This window comes from Schistocerca piceifrons, chromosome 5 (genome assembly GCF_021461385.2).
Source record: "Schistocerca piceifrons isolate TAMUIC-IGC-003096 chromosome 5, iqSchPice1.1, whole genome shotgun sequence".
NCBI classification, from domain to species: domain Eukaryota; kingdom Metazoa; phylum Arthropoda; class Insecta; order Orthoptera; family Acrididae; genus Schistocerca; species Schistocerca piceifrons.
Window position 1 is genome coordinate 172,892,234 of NC_060142.1, and position 18,492 is coordinate 172,910,725.

Consider the following 18,492-nt stretch of genomic DNA (forward strand, 5'->3'; position numbering starts at 1 on the left):
TGATTCTTCGCTGATTGTGCTTTGTTTACTACTAGCATATGTCGTCATCACTTTGAATTTGATGACGTAGATACCGACTGCTTTTCGATGCAGTTTGGACTAAATGTGTCCCATTTATTTATCCTCTTTGAACGCCAGTAATTGATTCAGTAATGTATCACTTTAACACAGAGACTAACACGCGACGCTCGGCCTAAAGTACTGTACACTAATTTCTTTGGATGCAATTGCAAACGGCAGTCTGACTTAGAATGGTTAATGCCATTCTGTAACGGAAGTGCTTCAATGTTTTGATAATTACATCTACATCTACATCTACATGGTTACTCTCCAATCCACACTTACGTGCCTGGTAGAGGGTTCATCGAACCGTTTTCATACTACTTCTCTACCATTCCACTCTCGAACGGCGCGTGGGAAAAAGGAACATCTAAATCTTTCCGTTCGAGCTCTGATTTCTCTTATTTTATTAAGACGATCATTTCTCCCTACGTAGGTGGGTGTCAACAAAATATTTTTGCATTCGGAAGAGACAGTTGGCGATTGAAATTTAGTAAATAGATCTCGCCGCAAGGAAGACCGCCTTTCTTTCAGTGACTGCCACCCCAACTCGCGTATCATATCAGTGACACTCTCACCCCTTTTTGCGTTATAACACGAAACGAGATGAAGTTCTTTACACCTTTTCGATGTCCTCCGTTAATCCTACCTGCTGAGGATCCCACACCGCACAGCAATAGTCCAGCAGAGGACGGACAATTGTAATGTAGGCTGTCTAGTGGGTTTGTCGCATCTTCTAAGTATTCTGGCAACAAAGCGCAGCATTTGTCTCGCCTTCCCCACAATATTATCTATGTGGCCTTTCCAATTTAAGTTGCTGGTAATTGTAATTCCTAGGTATTTAGTCGAATTGACAACCCTTAGATTTGTGCGATTTATCGTAGACCCAAAATTTATCGGATTTCTTTTAGTACCCATGTGGATGAACTCGCACTTTTCTTTGTTTACTGCCAATTGCCACTTTTCGCACCATACTGAAATTCTCTCTAGGTCATTTTGTAATTGGAATTGATCGACTGAAGATTTTAGTAGACGGTTAAATTTCAGAGTCATCTGCAAACAATCTAAAGGGGCTGCTCAGATTATCACCTACATCATTTATGTAAATCATGAACAGCAGTGGGCCTTTGACACTACCTTGCGGAACGCCAGACATCACTTCTATTCTACTTGATGATTAACCGTCTGTCACTGCGAACTGTGACCTCTCTGAGAGGAAATAACGAATCCAGTCACACAACTGAGACGACACATCACATGTACGCAATTTGATTAATAGTCGCTTGTGAGGAACGGTAGCAAAAGCTTCTGGAAATCTAGGAATATCGAATAGATATGAGATCCATTGTCGACAGCGCTCATTAATTCGTGGGAATAAAGAGCTATCTGTGTTGCACTAGAACGATATTTTGTGAATCCGTGTTGGTTATGTATCAGTAAGTCATTTTCTTCAAGGTTATTCATAATGTTCGAGTACAGTATATACTCCAAAATCCTACTGCAAATTGAGATCAGTGATATGGATCTGTATATCAATGGGTTATTGTTATTTCCTTTCTTGAATATTGGTGTGATCTGTGTTACTTTCCAGTCTTTAGGAGCAGACCTTTCGTCAAGTGAGCGGGTTGTATATGATTGCTAAGAAGGCACTATTGTGTCTGCATACTCTGAAAGGAACCTGATTGGTATACCATCTGGACCGGAAGACTTCCCTTTCTGAGGTGATTTCAGTTGTTTCACAACACCTAAGATATCTGCTTCTATGTCACTCATGCTAACAGCTGTTCTGGTTTCGAATTCTGGAATATTTACTTCGTATTCTTTCGTGATGGAATTACGGAATATTGTATTTAGTAACTCCGCTTTAGTGGCACCATCGTCGGTAACATTTCCATAACTATCGCGCAGTGACGGTATTGACTGTTTTTTGCTACTGGTGTACTTTACATACGACCTGAATCTCTTTGGGTTATCTACCATATTTTGAGACAATGTTTCATTGTGTTTCATTGTGGAAACTATTAAAAGCATCTCGCATTGACGTCCACACTAAATTTCGAGATTCCGTGAAACTTATCCAGTCTTGGGGATTTTGCGTTCTTCTGAATTTGGCATGCTTTTTTCGTTGCACGTAGGGTTTCTTTGCCTTGTTGCGAGAGCCATGACAACACAAGCATCTAGCTTCTTCAATAATCGCTTTTTGCGCTATATTGTATATGTAATTCTTTTTTTATTTCTCACAGAGAATCAGCTCAAGCAGGTCGACACGTAATAATGAAACACACTTTATAGTTTTAACTATTACTTGCCGTAACACGAGTTAGAAATTACCTGGCCCTTAACCATGGTTACTCTTCAACAAGATGTCTTTTATTTTGCAAGACAGCATCATTTAAAACTGGAGAAAGAAAAAATTTTTATACCTTTCTCAGGTTATTTAATCATATTCAGATGTGACACACCAAAATGTAAGTTTTTGCTGCACGAAACGATAACAGTTTTGAATAATATGCTTACATGCAGAAAACTTTTATTTACAATATACTTACGTCTTTCATTCGCATACGAATGACAATACAAGGATTATTGTGGATGCGCAAAGAATAAAGCTGATCTTCAGCCGCCGGGCGGTTTGTACGTCTGTTCCAGAGGTGCTAAAATTGTGGTTCTTTCTCTTATGTAAGGTCTGCTTCACTTACTTTTGGAACGATTCTCAGCGGCGATATTTTATGCTTTTATACTCACGTTATACCGTAAATTTATAGAAGAATGAAACCTGCATGTAACTGACACCTAAACAGCCTGCTGGACTGTACGAACCAGCCACAAACGGGATCATCGCATCACAGATGTGACAATAGATGGTGGGAAATGGTCACGAAGAATATTTTGGGAATATATTGTGAGAACGCTTACAGCTAACGTTATAAAATCTGTTCCTTAGCCACAAGAAACATATCAAGTAAAAGGAAACTAAAAATTACTTTCTTCTGCTCCAAAATGTAGCTTCCTAGCACTTAACTCCTGACTTTTACTGAATATGTAAACGACTGTGAAAATGCTACTCTTAACTTCACCATAATAACAATCTATCCACAGTTACGCGACAATACTGTATCTTACATGTGCACAAAGTGGCGTCTTTCAGATAACGGTTTCTCTTACTTAGTTTGTTCCTAGCGTGCCGCTTTCTCTGGCCAGTTAACGGGGAGGTAAGAGTAGAAAATATCGTTTTGTGGAGTAGATCCCGTCACACTAACGACCGAACATTCGGGTAGCAACCGCCGTCTCAAAAAGTCAGCGAGCTGCAGGAAACTGCCCTGAGCACTTCGCAAACCCTGCAGTTAGCGTTTCTCCGAGAACGAACACAACAGTGTATGGTTTTCCTTACCAGGAAACTAGCAGCGTTTGCGGCTCGAGTTCTAAAGGAATATGGTTAATTCCCTGCAAGCACTACCTCTAACCGTTTATTAATTTACATAATGTTCGCATTGAACTGTGTCTGAAAGGAGGAGAAAGAAAAAGTGGAAACATCCTTGATCCAGTTATGTAACTGGATGGTAATTAAGCTTTAACATGCTTTCATGGGGTTCTAGTTCCCTGCCAGCATCTCAATAAAAAATAAACCTGGTCACGCACATACCTTTTTAATCAAATTTTTGGAATTAAATTCCCTTGTACTATAGAGATAACTGCAACTTTCACTGAACGAAACGTAGTAGTTTATTATGATACAAATAACTGCTGTAGGCGAACATACGCAAGATCATTCTGAGAGTATTATTCAGTTTACTAGCTTAATATATGACGACCATTAACAATTTAAAATGACGACCATTAACAAATTTTACAATAAACAGAAATTATTCGTACTGCTTCTAGTGTACTGTTTCAAGTATAGTTTTATTCTGCAAACGATGTACACCAGAGAGCTATCAGCTGCACAGTAACGAAAAAATGAAAATTTTGTTACAAAGCATCATTGCCTCTCCCTACATTATAGAAACAGAAAAGAACTCGACGACGATATTCGGCAAGAGCATTCACACGAGATCTAATGTTGCTAACACACATTGATGGAAAAACAATCGCAACACCAAGGAGGAGTTGTGCGATATAAACAGAAGTCGGTAGGCGTGTTTTTGCATCTGGAAAATGATGTCTAGTCAAATTTCAAGACAGTTACATAATAGTGGGATTAGTGGCGTCACTATGAGAATACAGATCAGTTTTTCTTTGGATATACGTTGTAACGATGGAGACGGTCCAATGCCTTTGAGAGTGGGCGTGGTGAGTTGATGTCTGACAAGAACGCCTTTAAGGCCAAAAAGACACCATTATCAAAAAACTCACTGAATTCGAACGAGATCGCGTAACAGGGTATGAGAAACTGCATGTTCCTTCTGTGATATTGCAGAAAGACTTGGCAGGAATTCAACCATTGCCCATGATTCCTGGCAGCGGTGGTCGCGAAAACGTACGGTCGCAAGGTGTCTTGGCTCCGATAGCCACGTGGCAGTACGGAGGGGAAAGACCATCCTGTTCGGCCTACAGCTCTGCATCTGCATACTGCATCTGCAGCAGCAATCTGAGCAGCAGTTGGCACCACAGTGACACAACGAACTGTTACAAATCGGTTACATCAGGGTCAGCTCCGACCCAGGCGCCGTGTAGCTTGCATTCCACTGACCCCAATCCACCATCATTTACGACTTCAGTGGTGTTAAACGAGAGGTCACTGGGGGGCTGCTTGGAGGTCTGTTATGTTTTCTGGTGAAAGATGGCTATGCCTTGGTGCCAGTGATGGCCGTGTGTTGGTTAGAAGGAGGTCAGTCGAAGACCTACACCGAACCTGTCCCCGTGATGGACACACTGGACCTACACTTGGAAATATGGACTGGAGTGCAATTTCATATGACACAGGAGCACTCTTGTGGTTATCCCACGCACCCCGGCTCCAAAATCGTACATCAGTCTGGTGATTCGATTTGTTGAGCTGCTTTCATGAACAGCATTCCAGAGTGTGTTTTCCAACAGGGTAACGCTCGCCCGCATACCACTGTTGTAACCCAACATGCTCTACACCGTGCCGACATTCTGCCTTGGCCTGCTCGATCGACATATTGTCTCCAATCGAGCACATATGGAACATCATCGGGCGACAACGCCAGCGTCATCCACAAATAGCACTAACTGTCCTGTTTTGAGCGAACGATTGCAACAGGCTCGGAACTTCATCCCAAACTGACATCCGGCACGTGCACAACGCAATGCATGCACGCTTGCTTGTTTTCTTTCAACATTCTGGTGGTTACTCCGGTTATTAGTGTACCAGAATTTCACATTTTAAATGGTTTATATCGCGTTTACAGTAACCTGTTATGAAACATCCACGCGGATTAAAACTGTGTGCCGGATCGAGACTCGCACTCGGGAGCTATGCCTTTCGCGGGCAAGTGATCTACCATCTGAGCTACCCAAGCACGACTCACGGCCCCTTCTCACAGCCAGTACCTCGTCTCCTACCTTCCAAACTTTACAGAAGCTCTCCTCTGGTAGAGCACTTGCCCGCGAAAGGCATAGGCCCGAGTTCGAGTCTCGGTCCGGCACACAGTTTTAATCCGCGTGGATGTTTCATATCAGCGCACACTCCATTGCAGAGTGAAAATCTCATTCTAGTAACCTGTGATCTTGAAACGAAAATCACTTACATATCTTACCAGATAAATGCATTCCCGAAATTCCATTGCTATGCATTAATTCATTTTATTATTGCGATCTTTTTTCCGTCAGTGTATTTTCAATCATTTTGACACCATGCTACGTAGAAATGATTTTGGTAAGTGAGAACACACGAACCGGTCGCCCTGTTTGGTGTGCTCTCTGCTCAATTTCTACGTACTTGACTTACATATGTAAGGACTAATGTAGATGTCGTACATGTTCATAAACCTGCTTATTGTGTTCAAACTTTATTCTCCCTCTATAATTTGTACCCCCACGCTCCCTTTCATTACATAATATACGATTGCCTAATGCCCTAGGATGCGTCCCATCAATAAATCGCTTATTTTAGTCAAGTTGTTCCATAATCCTCTTTGCTCTACAGTTTGACTCACTACCTCTGCATTAATGACTCAACCTACAATTGCAGTCTTTAAAATTCTTCCAAAAATCTATTATCCATTTATGTTACTACTAATTCACTATTTATGTATGAGTCTATAATAATTATTATTTAATCTACATTTTGTGGCCATAGCACAGTATGCAGATAGGTGGTAGTTAAAAAACATTTTCTCCTTTGGAGTAGTTGCTTGCTGCCTTCCATAGCTGCTTATTGCCTTCCACGCGTTGGTCAAATACGTCTCAGATCATTATCTGAAAAGTGTGACGAATTAAACAATTGCAGCAATAACCTGTTTCAGTCGGCTACTGAGCTCTAAGGAATTCAAAGCACATTACGCTAATGTAATAACTGTGAAGATTAGAGGACAATAAGTACAGAAAAGGAAATTTGTAGTGTGGACGCCGGCCGGAGTGGCCGAGCGGTTCTAGGCGCTACAGTGTGGAACTGTGCGACCGCTACGGTCCCAGTTTCGAATCCTGCCTCGGGCATGGATGTATGTGATGTCCTTAGGTTAGTTAGATTTAAGTCGTTCTAAGTTCTAGGGGACTGATGACCTCAGAAGTTAAGTCCCATAGTCCTCAGAGCCATTTTGTAGTGTGGACGGAAAAAACACTCTAAGACAAAAAGAAAAAAAAAGAGAAATCAAACAACGCACCACGAAGGAAAAGTACAAAAGGGACAGAAATCGGTAGATGTGCTGTAAATTATAGGCAAAATAGTGTTTACAACTTCAGAAAAATTGGCTGTTTGTTTCAAGAGAAACAGCTTCACAAAATGAGCAAGTCAATAACGCGTTGGTAGACCTGTCGCCCTTAAGCACACAGTTATCCGGCTTGGCATTGATTGATAGCGTTGTTGTATGTCCTCCTGAGGGATATCGTGCCCATTTATGTTCAAATGGTGCATTAGATTGTCAAAATCCAGAGCTGGTTAGAGGGTCCTACACGTAATGCTCCAAGCGTTGTCAGTTTGGGAGGGATCCGGAGACCTGTCTGGCCAAATGAGGGTTTGGGAAGCACGAAGACAAGCAGGTGAAACCATCGCCGTGTTCGGACGGGCATTATCTTGCTAAAATGTAAGCTGAAGATTACTGACCACGGGGGGCAACAAAACGTAGAGTCTCGTCGACGTACTGCTGTGTTGTAAGGGCGCTGATGGAGACATCCTAATTGGTCCTGCTATGAAAAGGAACGGCACCCCAGACCATCAACCCTGGTTGTCGGGCCGTACACTGGGCGATAGTCAGGCTGTTATCGCACCGCTGCCCTGGACGTCTGCAAGCACGTCTTCGGCCTGAAATATTAATGCGTGGAGTAGAATTGTCGTCACTGGTAAGACCAACTACGAACTGAGCCACGATGACCAGCGAATGAATGTCTGGAGAAGGCCCAGATAGCGGTGGGGTGCCAAGCTGACTGTCGCCTGCCGCACGGTCTGACAACCTGGGGTGATGGTCTGTGATGGGATTTCATAGCAGGGCGCCTTTGTTGTCATCCGTGGCACCGCTACAGCAGAGTGGTACCTTGAGAGCATTCTAGGCTGTTTTGTTAACTTTCATTGCAAAACATTCTGAGCGTACATTTCAGCAAGATAAATGCCCGCCCACACACTGCAAGAGTTTCTACTGTTTGTCTTCGCGCTTGCCAACCCTACCTCGATCAGTGTGGTCATCGGATCTCTTCCCATTTGAGAAAGTTTGGACCAGTATGGGCAGGGCTCAGGAACCAGGTCTGGATTTTGACGAAGTATCGCGCCAATTGGGCAGTATTTGGCACGAGAACCCTCAGAAGACCTCCAACAACTATCAATCAACATTAAGCCGAAAAACGGCTTGAATAAGGGCCAGGGCTGGACCAACTCGTTACTCACTTTGTCGAGTTTGTAAGCTCTTTCTCTTGAACAACTCTTCCAGTTTCTCTGCAACTGAAATCATTTCTTTGTCTATACATGTATGCCACACCTAGCGATTTCCGTCCTGTTCAGATGATGTCGTTTGTTTTTGTTTTTCTTTGTGTCCTCACCTATATATGTGTACGCGTATAGATATGTTGACAAAAAAGTACCGGCTCTCAGAGCCATGGGAGTCGAGAACTACAGATGCTAGACATTCGAGCAGAGATGTTCCTCTGCCGGCTGGTCTGTAGCGTGCGTTGGTGGTGTGTTGCAGGCAGACAGAGAGCGCCCACCTGCCCATCATGCTGTTGCCGCTGCTCCTGGCGACGCTGGCCGCGGGTCCCGTGCTGAGCGAGGCGGCTCCCGCCCCAGCACCTCAGGCCGCAGCCCGCAGCCCCACCGAGATCACCGGTGAGTGGCCGGTCGGAGTCCGCTCTGAGACCGTCACCCCACCGTCTCATTTTGCAGTTCACGTGTTTCGGGGCAGTTCTGTGTCTTTTGAATACATTGTGGAAGTGAACGGTGATCATAATTTATTACGGTGACCGGTTTCGACCACTATTGTGATCATCTTCAGACCAATGAGTAAGGACCTTCTTCAGCTGGAGAATCACTAATAGTCATTCTCCGCTACTAGTGATTCTCCAGCAGAAGGAGGTCCTTACTCATTGGTCTGAAGATGACCTCAGTAGTGGTCGAAACCGGTCACCGTAATAAAATGTGATCACGACTGTTTTTGATACTAAATAGTTTTGTGTCTATTTAGATGGCTGGTCATGGAAACTGCAGCACATGGAGAGAAAATGAGCAATTTTACAGTTTAACAGGAAAAAAACACGAATAAATTTATAGTTGATCTGGAGTATAGAGGGCTTGGAATTAGGTACAAAGAGCTGTCACTTTTTCCAGGAACAACGATTCAAATACGGGCTTCCATGATTTCTGACCACCATAGGTTCTCGACGTTCCATAAGATCTTTTTCTCTTTACAATAGTTACTATCAGCACAGCAGTGTACCTGCTTGTCGATCTAGATCGTTTCAGTCTAAAGGATGGCTACAGGAGCATTGTTTCTTAATGTCAACTGAGCTTTCCAGGTATTCCTCTCGATATCGCAATGATCCGCATTGGCTGGACTGGCCGATAGTTACGATAGGGAAAGGATGGCACTAGCAAACATGTGACAGGGATGTGAGACCTTAACTTTTCCCGGCGAATTGAATGTTCAAATAACTTACGGGTTTGTCCGCAGCTCGTGGTCGTGAAGTAGCGTTCTCACTTCCCGCGCCCGGGTTCCCGGGTTCGATTCCAGGCGGGTCAGGGATTTTCTCTGCCTCGTGATGACTGGGTGTTGTGTGCTGTCCTTAGGTTAGTTAGGTTTAAGTAGTTCTAAGTTCTAGGGGACTGATGACCATAGATGTTAAGTCCCATAGTGCTCAGAGCCATAACTTACGGGTTTGCTGCCGGGAGACGACTGCCGATATTTCGACAGGAGCACACGCTGCCATACTCAAGGCACAACTGCAAGGAGGAAGCAATGTGCAAGGGAATTTACGAGTAGTACCTCGATTCACAGAGGAGAAACAAGGAAGATACCACATACAGAATAAGTAACGCCAGAGTCAACACACAACCAAAGATAACCAACATCAGATATATCGATAGTGACTATTAATCAACAGGTGAGGAAGCGTTTCCAACAGGATTGGCCGAATTTTGCGGAAATATGATGTGAAATGTGGTTTTCGACCACCTTCTAAGATTAAGGCCCTGTTGGCGTCCGTAAAAGACGATCTTGGTTTGCGTAAGGCTAGTGTCTATCGTATTCCTTGCAGTTGTGGCATGTCATATATTGGTCGAACAATCAGGACTGTGGAACACCGGTGTATTGAACATAAGCGACACACACACTTATAACAGCCGAGCAAATCCGCTACTGCAGAACATTGCCTTGACACCGGTCATCCTATGGAATACAACAACACGGAGATTCTGGCTAGCACGTCTAGCTATTGGGATAGTGATACTAAGGAAGCTGTTGAAATCAAACTATCAAGCAACCTTATAAATAGAGATGGTGGATTTTGTTTAAATACTGCTTGGAATCCGGCTCTGTCTCTCATCAAAAATAATAGTCACTATCGATATTTCTGATGTTCGTTATCTTTGGTTGACTGTTGACTCTGCGGTTACTTGTTCTGTGTGTGGTATCTTCCTTGTTTCTCCTCTGTGAACCGAGGTATCAAATTTCCTTGCACATTGCTTCCTCCTTGCAGTTATGCCTTGAGAATGGCAGGGTGTGCTCCTGTCGAAATATCGGCGATGGTCGACGACGTCACCCGGCAGCAAACCCGTAAGTTATTTGAACATATCACGGGGATGTTGGACCTCCAGATACATTATGTAAAGGGGATTAACCAACTATGAAACGAAATAATGGTCGAATCTGACCCCTATTAACAAATATATGAACAAGAATTAATCACAGCATCTGTTCGAGATCGAAAAATACGAACTGACAGTTACCATCATGAAACAGATCTAATCTAACAAATATCTTGGCAAAGACCGAACAGAGTGGGTGAATTGAAAAGATCGTCATCCTATAAATCAGTTATAGAACGATAAACAGGCGGTCGACACACGGTGATCGCCTGATTGCACCAGAAGAACAGAAAACTACTCCGAGCAAACAACATCGCTAGCCCAGTAATGAATGAGCCCTTGCTCACTCAAGAAAAGTGTAGCATCAGCAAAACTGTTTCAATTTAACAACGCCCCTACAGAAGGTCGATATGTCTCATACACCTCTCACCTAAGCTGCAATTTCTTGGTACACTGCATCAGAAGCTACAAGTGCCATCAGCTGCTACACACTGCAAAGTATCAGCTGCTCATTGTGGCACGTCCCTTTTCCACATCTGTGGATGAAACGTTCTTATCAACCTCTGAAAAACAAGTGCCTCTCTCAAGATCTCCAGACGAATGGTTTTACTGAGAATGCCGAGACGAACAGTTTCACATCGAAACAGTCTCCTTAGTCCTCGCTACAAAGCCTGTGCTGTTGCCGTGTGCCAATCAAAAGGCTCTGCAAAATTCTGGGCAATTATATCGTTGTTAAAAAATAACTGACGTCCCACCTCGCAAAAGTTTATACAGTGTTAACCAATTCCAACGTACACAGTTCTTAAACAATTCTCAGTTGCACGCCCACGCTTTATTTAAGTTTACTACTTCAGCCAATACGTTTGTCTCCCCACCATAATTTCTCGGAAACCGGTGTGCTGACGCTCTCTGCTCTGCTATTTTTCAAGATTAACTAATGAAGTGTCCTCTTACAACGTTTCAGGTAGCAGGGTGTTCACCCCATGTGGACCAGCGCAGGAATGTAATGTCGACCCATCACTTTCACAAAGAGAGGAAAGAAATCATGAACAAAATGTAGCTGCGTTGCTTCTCACGTAACAAAGATCTGTGTCTGCCACTGATTTCTCAGTTCACTGCATTCTATGAAGGCGACCTGTTGGCGAAGAACGAAGTTCCTTTGAAACGTGTTTTTACCAGATGTCACAGCTTGTAAATGCCAAGATTCTGCACGTGCTCAGGTGCCCGTCACGGCACATTATACGACTTCTTCGTATAGCGGTCGAGAGTCTATACTGTGCAAGGTGAATTATGAGAAAAATTGGCGAAAAGTGTCCCGGGCACCCAAGCTAAGCTATCCCGTAGCCCTGTACCTCCTGCCAATGGAAACTTCTCCCCATACCCTCGCTTTCACCGCTGAAAGCCGATCTGAAACTCATAGGGGGCTTCCCGGGACCCCGAGTCACTATCTTGTGGCTCTTTTTTCTCACTGGGGCTTCATGGCCCTAATTAAATTACAGAAAAAAGATAGGTAATTAATACACGAGTAGACAGCTTAATAACTGAGGTTAGTTATTATGAATATTAAATATTTAAAATCAAAGTTCGGTCTTGGTTGCGGATGCTTTTATTTTCAAATTTCTTGGGTTAAGCCGTCCGCGTCGGAAATGGCATATGCTCTGCGTACCAAAGTCCCAAGGACGCCACTGCGTTGATATGGTGAATGACAACTCTTAAAATGCGGATACCGATATCTGTGCGTCGGCTTACGGTGAACACTATGTCCCAAAGTACCATTTGATTTTTTGTCAAGTATAACGTCCAAGAACAGAAGCATTCCATCACTTTCAACCTTCATGATAAAAAAACAAACCCGAAGAGACTGTCAAACCTTCAATTTTGTGAACAACTCCCTCGTAACACCATCACTCATAAATCCGTCTCCATATAAACGACGCAATAGACTATGAATCTCGGCGGCGTTGACTCCTTTCTCTTATAGAAAGCGAGTGATGAACGTACCTCGGAACTTAGCGGGATATGTAATAATAACGTCCGTTTCAATCGCTTGCTGTTTACACACTCACGAACAGAACAGATCTTACTGACACAGCGTCACCTACAAAGTCTCCTCCAGCCATGAAGGCACCATGAAGCTATAAGTATGAATCGACAATAGGAGGTTAATTTCAGAACTGCGCTCATACATCGATTAGAGTTCACATTTTTTAAGATTTAAGTTCAAATTTTAAGATTCGCCTACGTGAACGACAATCTAAACGGCGTCCTGATTCAGGTCTAAGAGTCTAGAGTATTTCTAGATATATTCTGTTAAGGAGAACCACCCACACTGCCTTACCGAGCAAGCGCGAATATACTGTATCATACTCATGTGAATTGCTTCTTTGAGGCAAATTTAGAAAAATAAATATGTATGTGTGTGTGTGTGTGTGTGTGTGTGTGTGAGAGAGAGAGAGAGAGAGAGAGAGAGAATAAATGGATGAGAAAAATGCATTGTGTTACGATGCTTGCGGTGAAACAAAAGACTGCTTTACTTTCTGCCTCAGAACAGCGGCCATTAATTATGTTGCCATACGACTCGCGGCTGAAACAAGAGGAAACTAAGAAAAAGTGCCTACAGTAATGAGCTGTATCGTTATTTATGCCGACATAATTCTTCATCTCGCGAATGAAGATCTCTTAATTAAAAGAGTACACGAGACAGCGGTACACGCTGGAAACAATACTTCGTCTTGTGAGTCATGAGGAGAAACAGCTATCGTTGACAATTGAAACTGAAAGGTTACGGAGATCATTGCACTCATAAACTACTATACTAGGATGCAATAAGGTGCTTTCGTGATGGGAAATCATAGAGTTTGGAAGTACAGATCGTTTGAACACCTGTTCTAAATACTAGATAAAGCAACTTCCGAATTCCAATTATCCTGTCATCTAAGTTAAGTTGCTTCTGGAAGGAGTCGGATGAAGTATTAAGGGATCCGTATGTCGGTAGTTTGCACACACTCGTGAATATCAGCACAGAAATGGAATCTATTCGCTGGACAGTAATAGAAATCGTCTCCCTGCCTTCGCAGTTACTAGTGCCACATCTGTCGCTATGGAAATGGTAAGAAAAAGCTGTACAACACGTATAATGCTTTAGTACCCCGTATTTAGTAACAGATGCCTTGAGAAGGAAATTGAAGGAATTGTTGCAAACAGTTGGGGAAGTGAAGTGCTTCAAATTTCTAGAGTCTACAGCTACTGCTAACGCAACGCACATGGATTATGTATCTATTCACTGAATGAGAATCACTAAAATGAAATCAATGGATCCATGAGTGTAAAGTCAGTAATGATGAAAAGACATTTCAGTTGTCACTGCATACTGATTACACAAAACTATTGGCACTGTTATGAAAACACATCGTTACACCTTCAGTGATGTGATTCCCATCTGAGGGCATTTCATTCAAGTTGTTACGTAGCCTTTGCGATTGAGTAAGCCACATTCCACCACCACATCCCTTTTCCCAGTGGATCTGTTTCCATATATCTCTAGTTGCAGTGTTCGAAAGTCAAGATGGAAACATCCCTGACGATGTAACTCTTGAGTCAGGCCCGGAGACGTGCTCAGGCAGAAAAGCAGGAAATTTGGGTTCGATTCCCGACCTGGTACAGATTTTCAATTGTCACGACATTTTCATTGAAAACATATGTGCCGAAGATTGTTTCCTAGCCCTCATTCACACGAGACATCCAGAGGCAATCATCACTATGATTACGAAAGTTAATAAATCAGTCAAGAAGCCTAAGAGAACGATTCTGGTAGAAAGAGCGGATAAGCTGTTGTTAGCAATTGACTTAGACAATGAACTGTTATCACTTTCTTCCAGTAAGACGGACGTAGAGGATTTATGGACAAAGTGTAAACAGACAAAACACCGTACTCTAGGGAACTATGTTACCACTCAGTAGATCAAGAACGAGAACGATCCACCATTGTTTAATAACGAAATTCATAAAGTTCTGAGGAATCGAAAGCCGGTGCACTCTCAGTTCAAAAGCGATAAAGCTAATGACGACAGGCAAAGGTTAGTAGAGATTCGTGTATCTTTGAAAAAAGCTAAGCGCGAAGCGTATAACAGCTACCACCGTCATACGTTAGCAAAAGATTTGGCCGAAAACCCGAGAAGATCCTGGCTCACCGTAAAATCGCAAGGTAGGTCTAAGGCTCCTACCAGTCATCCGTAGAGTAATCTGTTGTGGCACTCGAAGATTGTTGAAGTTTTAAATTTCGTGTTTAAGAATCGTTCACGCAGGAGAGTCCAACAAACATACCGTCGTTTGAGCATCGAACATACTTCCGTATGGACGACACAGTAGGGGACTGATGACCTCAGAAGTTAAGTCCCATGGTGCTCAGAGCCAGTCACGACACAGTAATAAGCATCCCGGGCGCAGAGAAACAACTGAAAGATTTGAAAAGAAATAAGTCGCCAGGTCCGGATGGAATCCCAGTTCTATTATACAAAGGATACCCCTTACTTACCTTGCATTTATCTCCAATCTCTGGCCCAACATAAAATCCGAAGGGACTGGGAAAAAAGCACAAGTGACTCCCGTATAAAAGATGGGTTAAAGAACGGACACGCAAATTTACCGACCAATGTCCCTAATATCGGTTTGCTGCAGAATCTTTCAACGTAGTCCGAGTTCGAGTATAATAAATTTTAAGGCCGAAAAGCTTATGTCGAAGAATCAACATGGTTTTAGAAAGCATCGCCTGTGCAAAACTCTGCTTACAATTTTCTCACATGATATACTGCAAAGTGTGGGTGAAGGACAACAGGTAGATTCAATATTTCTAGTTTTCCCGAAAGCATTTGAGACGGAACCCCACAGCAAAATGGCTCTGAGCACTATGGGACTTAACTTCTGTGGTCATCAGTCCCCTAGAACTTAGAACTACTTAAACCTAACTAACCTAAGGACATCACACACATCCATGCCCGAGGCAGGATTCGAACCTGCGACCGTAGCAGTCCCGCGGTTCCGGACTGCGCGCCTATAACCACTAGACCACCGCGGCCGGCCACCCCACAGCATACTATACACGAAGGTACGAGCATATGTAACAGGTTCCCAGATATGTGAGTGGCTCGAAGACTTTTCAAGTAAAAGAACCAAGTACGTTGTCCACGACGGCGAGTGTTCGTCAAATACAAGGGTATCGTCAGTAGTGCCCCAGGGAAGTGTGATAGGGCCGCTATAATTCGCTATGTACATTATTTATCTGGTGGGCAGTAGTCTGCGGTTGTTTGCTGATGATGCTACGGTGTATGGGAAGGTGTCGAAGGTGCAGGAAGATACAAGATGACTTAGACATAATTTCTAGATGGCGTGGTGAATGGAAGCTATCTCTAAATGTAAATAAAAATGTAAGTTAAGGTGCACGGGTAGGAAAAACTAACCCGTAATGTTTGGAGACAGCATTAACAGAGTCTTACTTGACACAGCCACGTGGTTTAAATATGTGGTCATAACGTTGCAAAGTGATATGAGATTGAATGAGTATACGAGGATTGTGGTAGGGGAGTCGAATGGTTTACTTCGGTTTATTGGGAGAATTTTGAGAAGGTGTGGATCATCTGTGAAGGAGACCTATTCCTGAGTACACGCTGATCAACAATATAGGCTGAATAATTACGGTGGCTACAAGTGCAATCAGCATTCCAGGGCAAGCTGAACTCGGACTTGGGCAGAAACATCACATACTGACACTCACAAGGGAATATTCCCAAGTGTCAATAAACAACCTTGATGAAACTTGGGGGATGTGTAGGGGGGGGGGGGGGGGGAGGGAGGCAAATTATTACCTATTAGGTTTGGAGGGAATATTTTCGAAACGATCATATATAAAAAGGGATGTGATAAAAAAGTTGATATGTAATTAACGTTCTTGAAAATTGTATAAACGAATTTTGTAATAATTTTAAATTTTGTAAAATATCCCTCCGCTATTAAATAATTTTAAAAAATCAAAAATTATGTTACATAAATTAAATAAGCTTTCAAGCTACATACGTCCACGTATAAAAAATGCCGGTTTCTAAAATATTTTTTATCAGTGAACTATTCTGCTATTGCCTAGGCATACTGCCCACGTTTATAACAACTCAGGCTCTAATATGTGATTACAATCATTTCTGTTACTTTTTATGTAATTCTAATTTCTTTTTCACTCAGCTTCAGGTGGCTGCAGATGACTTCCAGCTTCGTGTTGCTAATGAAAATTATCACCTTAAATAAAAACACGCAGCTTGCAGTTAAATCTCTCTCAATCAATTCTTCTCGAATCACAGTTTATTAACTTCGTGATACAGATAGCGACTTTATTCAGCCATAATGCATTGTCTAATGAAATGTCTCCATTTACAACAAAGCAAATACTAGACTTTTTCTTGATATTGGTTGCTGTGAATGATTACAGTGGTTTGTATGGAATTATTTCTGTAGAACTAATACATCAAACAAAGAATATATGGATAATTCGGCGATAATTCGGTCGCGAAGACCGAGACTTCGAAGATTCGTGTCAAATGAAAACGATGACACTGTCTTGTCACGATTCCCGCTAACTACACATAAAAAGGAAAGACATGCAGCAGTGTGAACACACTTTACCGTTTGGAAGGAAGGAAGGAAGATTGAGTTTAGCGTCCCGTCGACATTGAGGTCATTACAGAAGGAGCACAAACTCGGATGGTGTCAAGGACGGGGAAGGAAATGGGCTGTGTCCTTTCAAAGGAACAGTTCAGGAATTTGCCTGGAACGACTTACGGAAATCAGGGAAAACCTAAATCTGGATGGCCGGACGTGAGTTTGAACTGTCGTCCGTGCAGTGTGGTAATCACTGCGCCATTTCGCTCAGTTTACCGATTGACACACGGAAACTGGACGTACAGGTTAATTTTTAGGGACAGCAATTTGAAGTTTACAAAAGGAAAATCTTCAGCTATTTCGTCAATGAAACATCACGTTGTCTGGCGTGTAGAGTGCAGGGTAGCTTGAACCAGAGGTGCACAACAGCAACAGAAAAGTAGTATACGAAATGGGCACATCGAGGATACTATGTAAGTGAGATATTATCCTGCAATGATAATGAGGTGCCAGGTGTTTCATTCGTCATGCGATGCAATCGGATGCATTCGCACTGGAGAGCCTGTAGACTAGTCTGGTCGCAAGCATCCTAAATGAGCGTATGACTCACTGACATAGGCAAATAGACAGATGTTGTAACACTCATACGCATTCATGGTTAATCCTAACCGTCCAACTAAAATGTTCACTATTCGGGCGATGTTAAATTACATAGTAATAGTGGAGGTTCGACAGAAAGAGTGATTGCACAAGTTTATGTTTCACATGCTGTGAATATGCTCCAGACTTCTGAAGGGAATAGAGAGGCGGTGTTCCTGCACGTTGTGTCGCTATTGTCTGCCGTTTCGAGTGCTCAGCCACAGTTACACACAAGCTCTTCGCCGTTTTCTGTTATGATATTGGGATACCGCCGAGATGAACGTTGGACAGTTGCTGTCGAAATGATAATTAACTTCCGATGGGTTGCTAAAATTACTTGCGACTTCTTTGCATTTTGTTTATCTCATAACTCATTGCTTTTACACCCTTCTGACAATTGAAGACATGTTCATTATTCAGGATAATAGCAGTATTGAAATTTACGGGCCTAGCATTTAATTCAAGTTGAAGGTAGTCCGCATGGTAATAATACTTACAGGACAACAGAACTGAAGAGATATCATTCGTATGCAAGACTAACAATAATGGGTTCAGGACTCAGGCCTTCGACACTCCTGAGAGAACTTGCTACCGGGACGACTTCTCGGTTCCACAGATAACTTCCTACTGTCTGTTTCTCAAGAACCTTTCAAACCACTCGAGTGCGCTGTCTGAAAATTGTAGCTGGCGCGTTATTCTGAGCAGTACGCCGAAGCTGATGATATCAAATACTTTTTTTT

General features: G+C 42.8%; 1 protein-coding gene across 1 annotated transcript in view; it reads left to right on the plus strand.

Moving 5' to 3' along the window:
• The first annotated feature begins 8,382 nt into the window (after nucleotides 1-8,382).
• LOC124798476 overlaps nucleotides 8,383-18,492 on the plus strand; it is a 69,044-nt gene continuing 58,934 nt past the window's right edge. Inside the window, exon 1 of the mRNA XM_047261907.1 lies at nucleotides 8,383-8,494. Coding sequence (XP_047117863.1) covers nucleotides 8,386-8,494 — 109 coding nt within the window. The 5' untranslated portion in view covers nucleotides 8,383-8,385. The remainder of the gene's footprint in view (nucleotides 8,495-18,492) is intronic.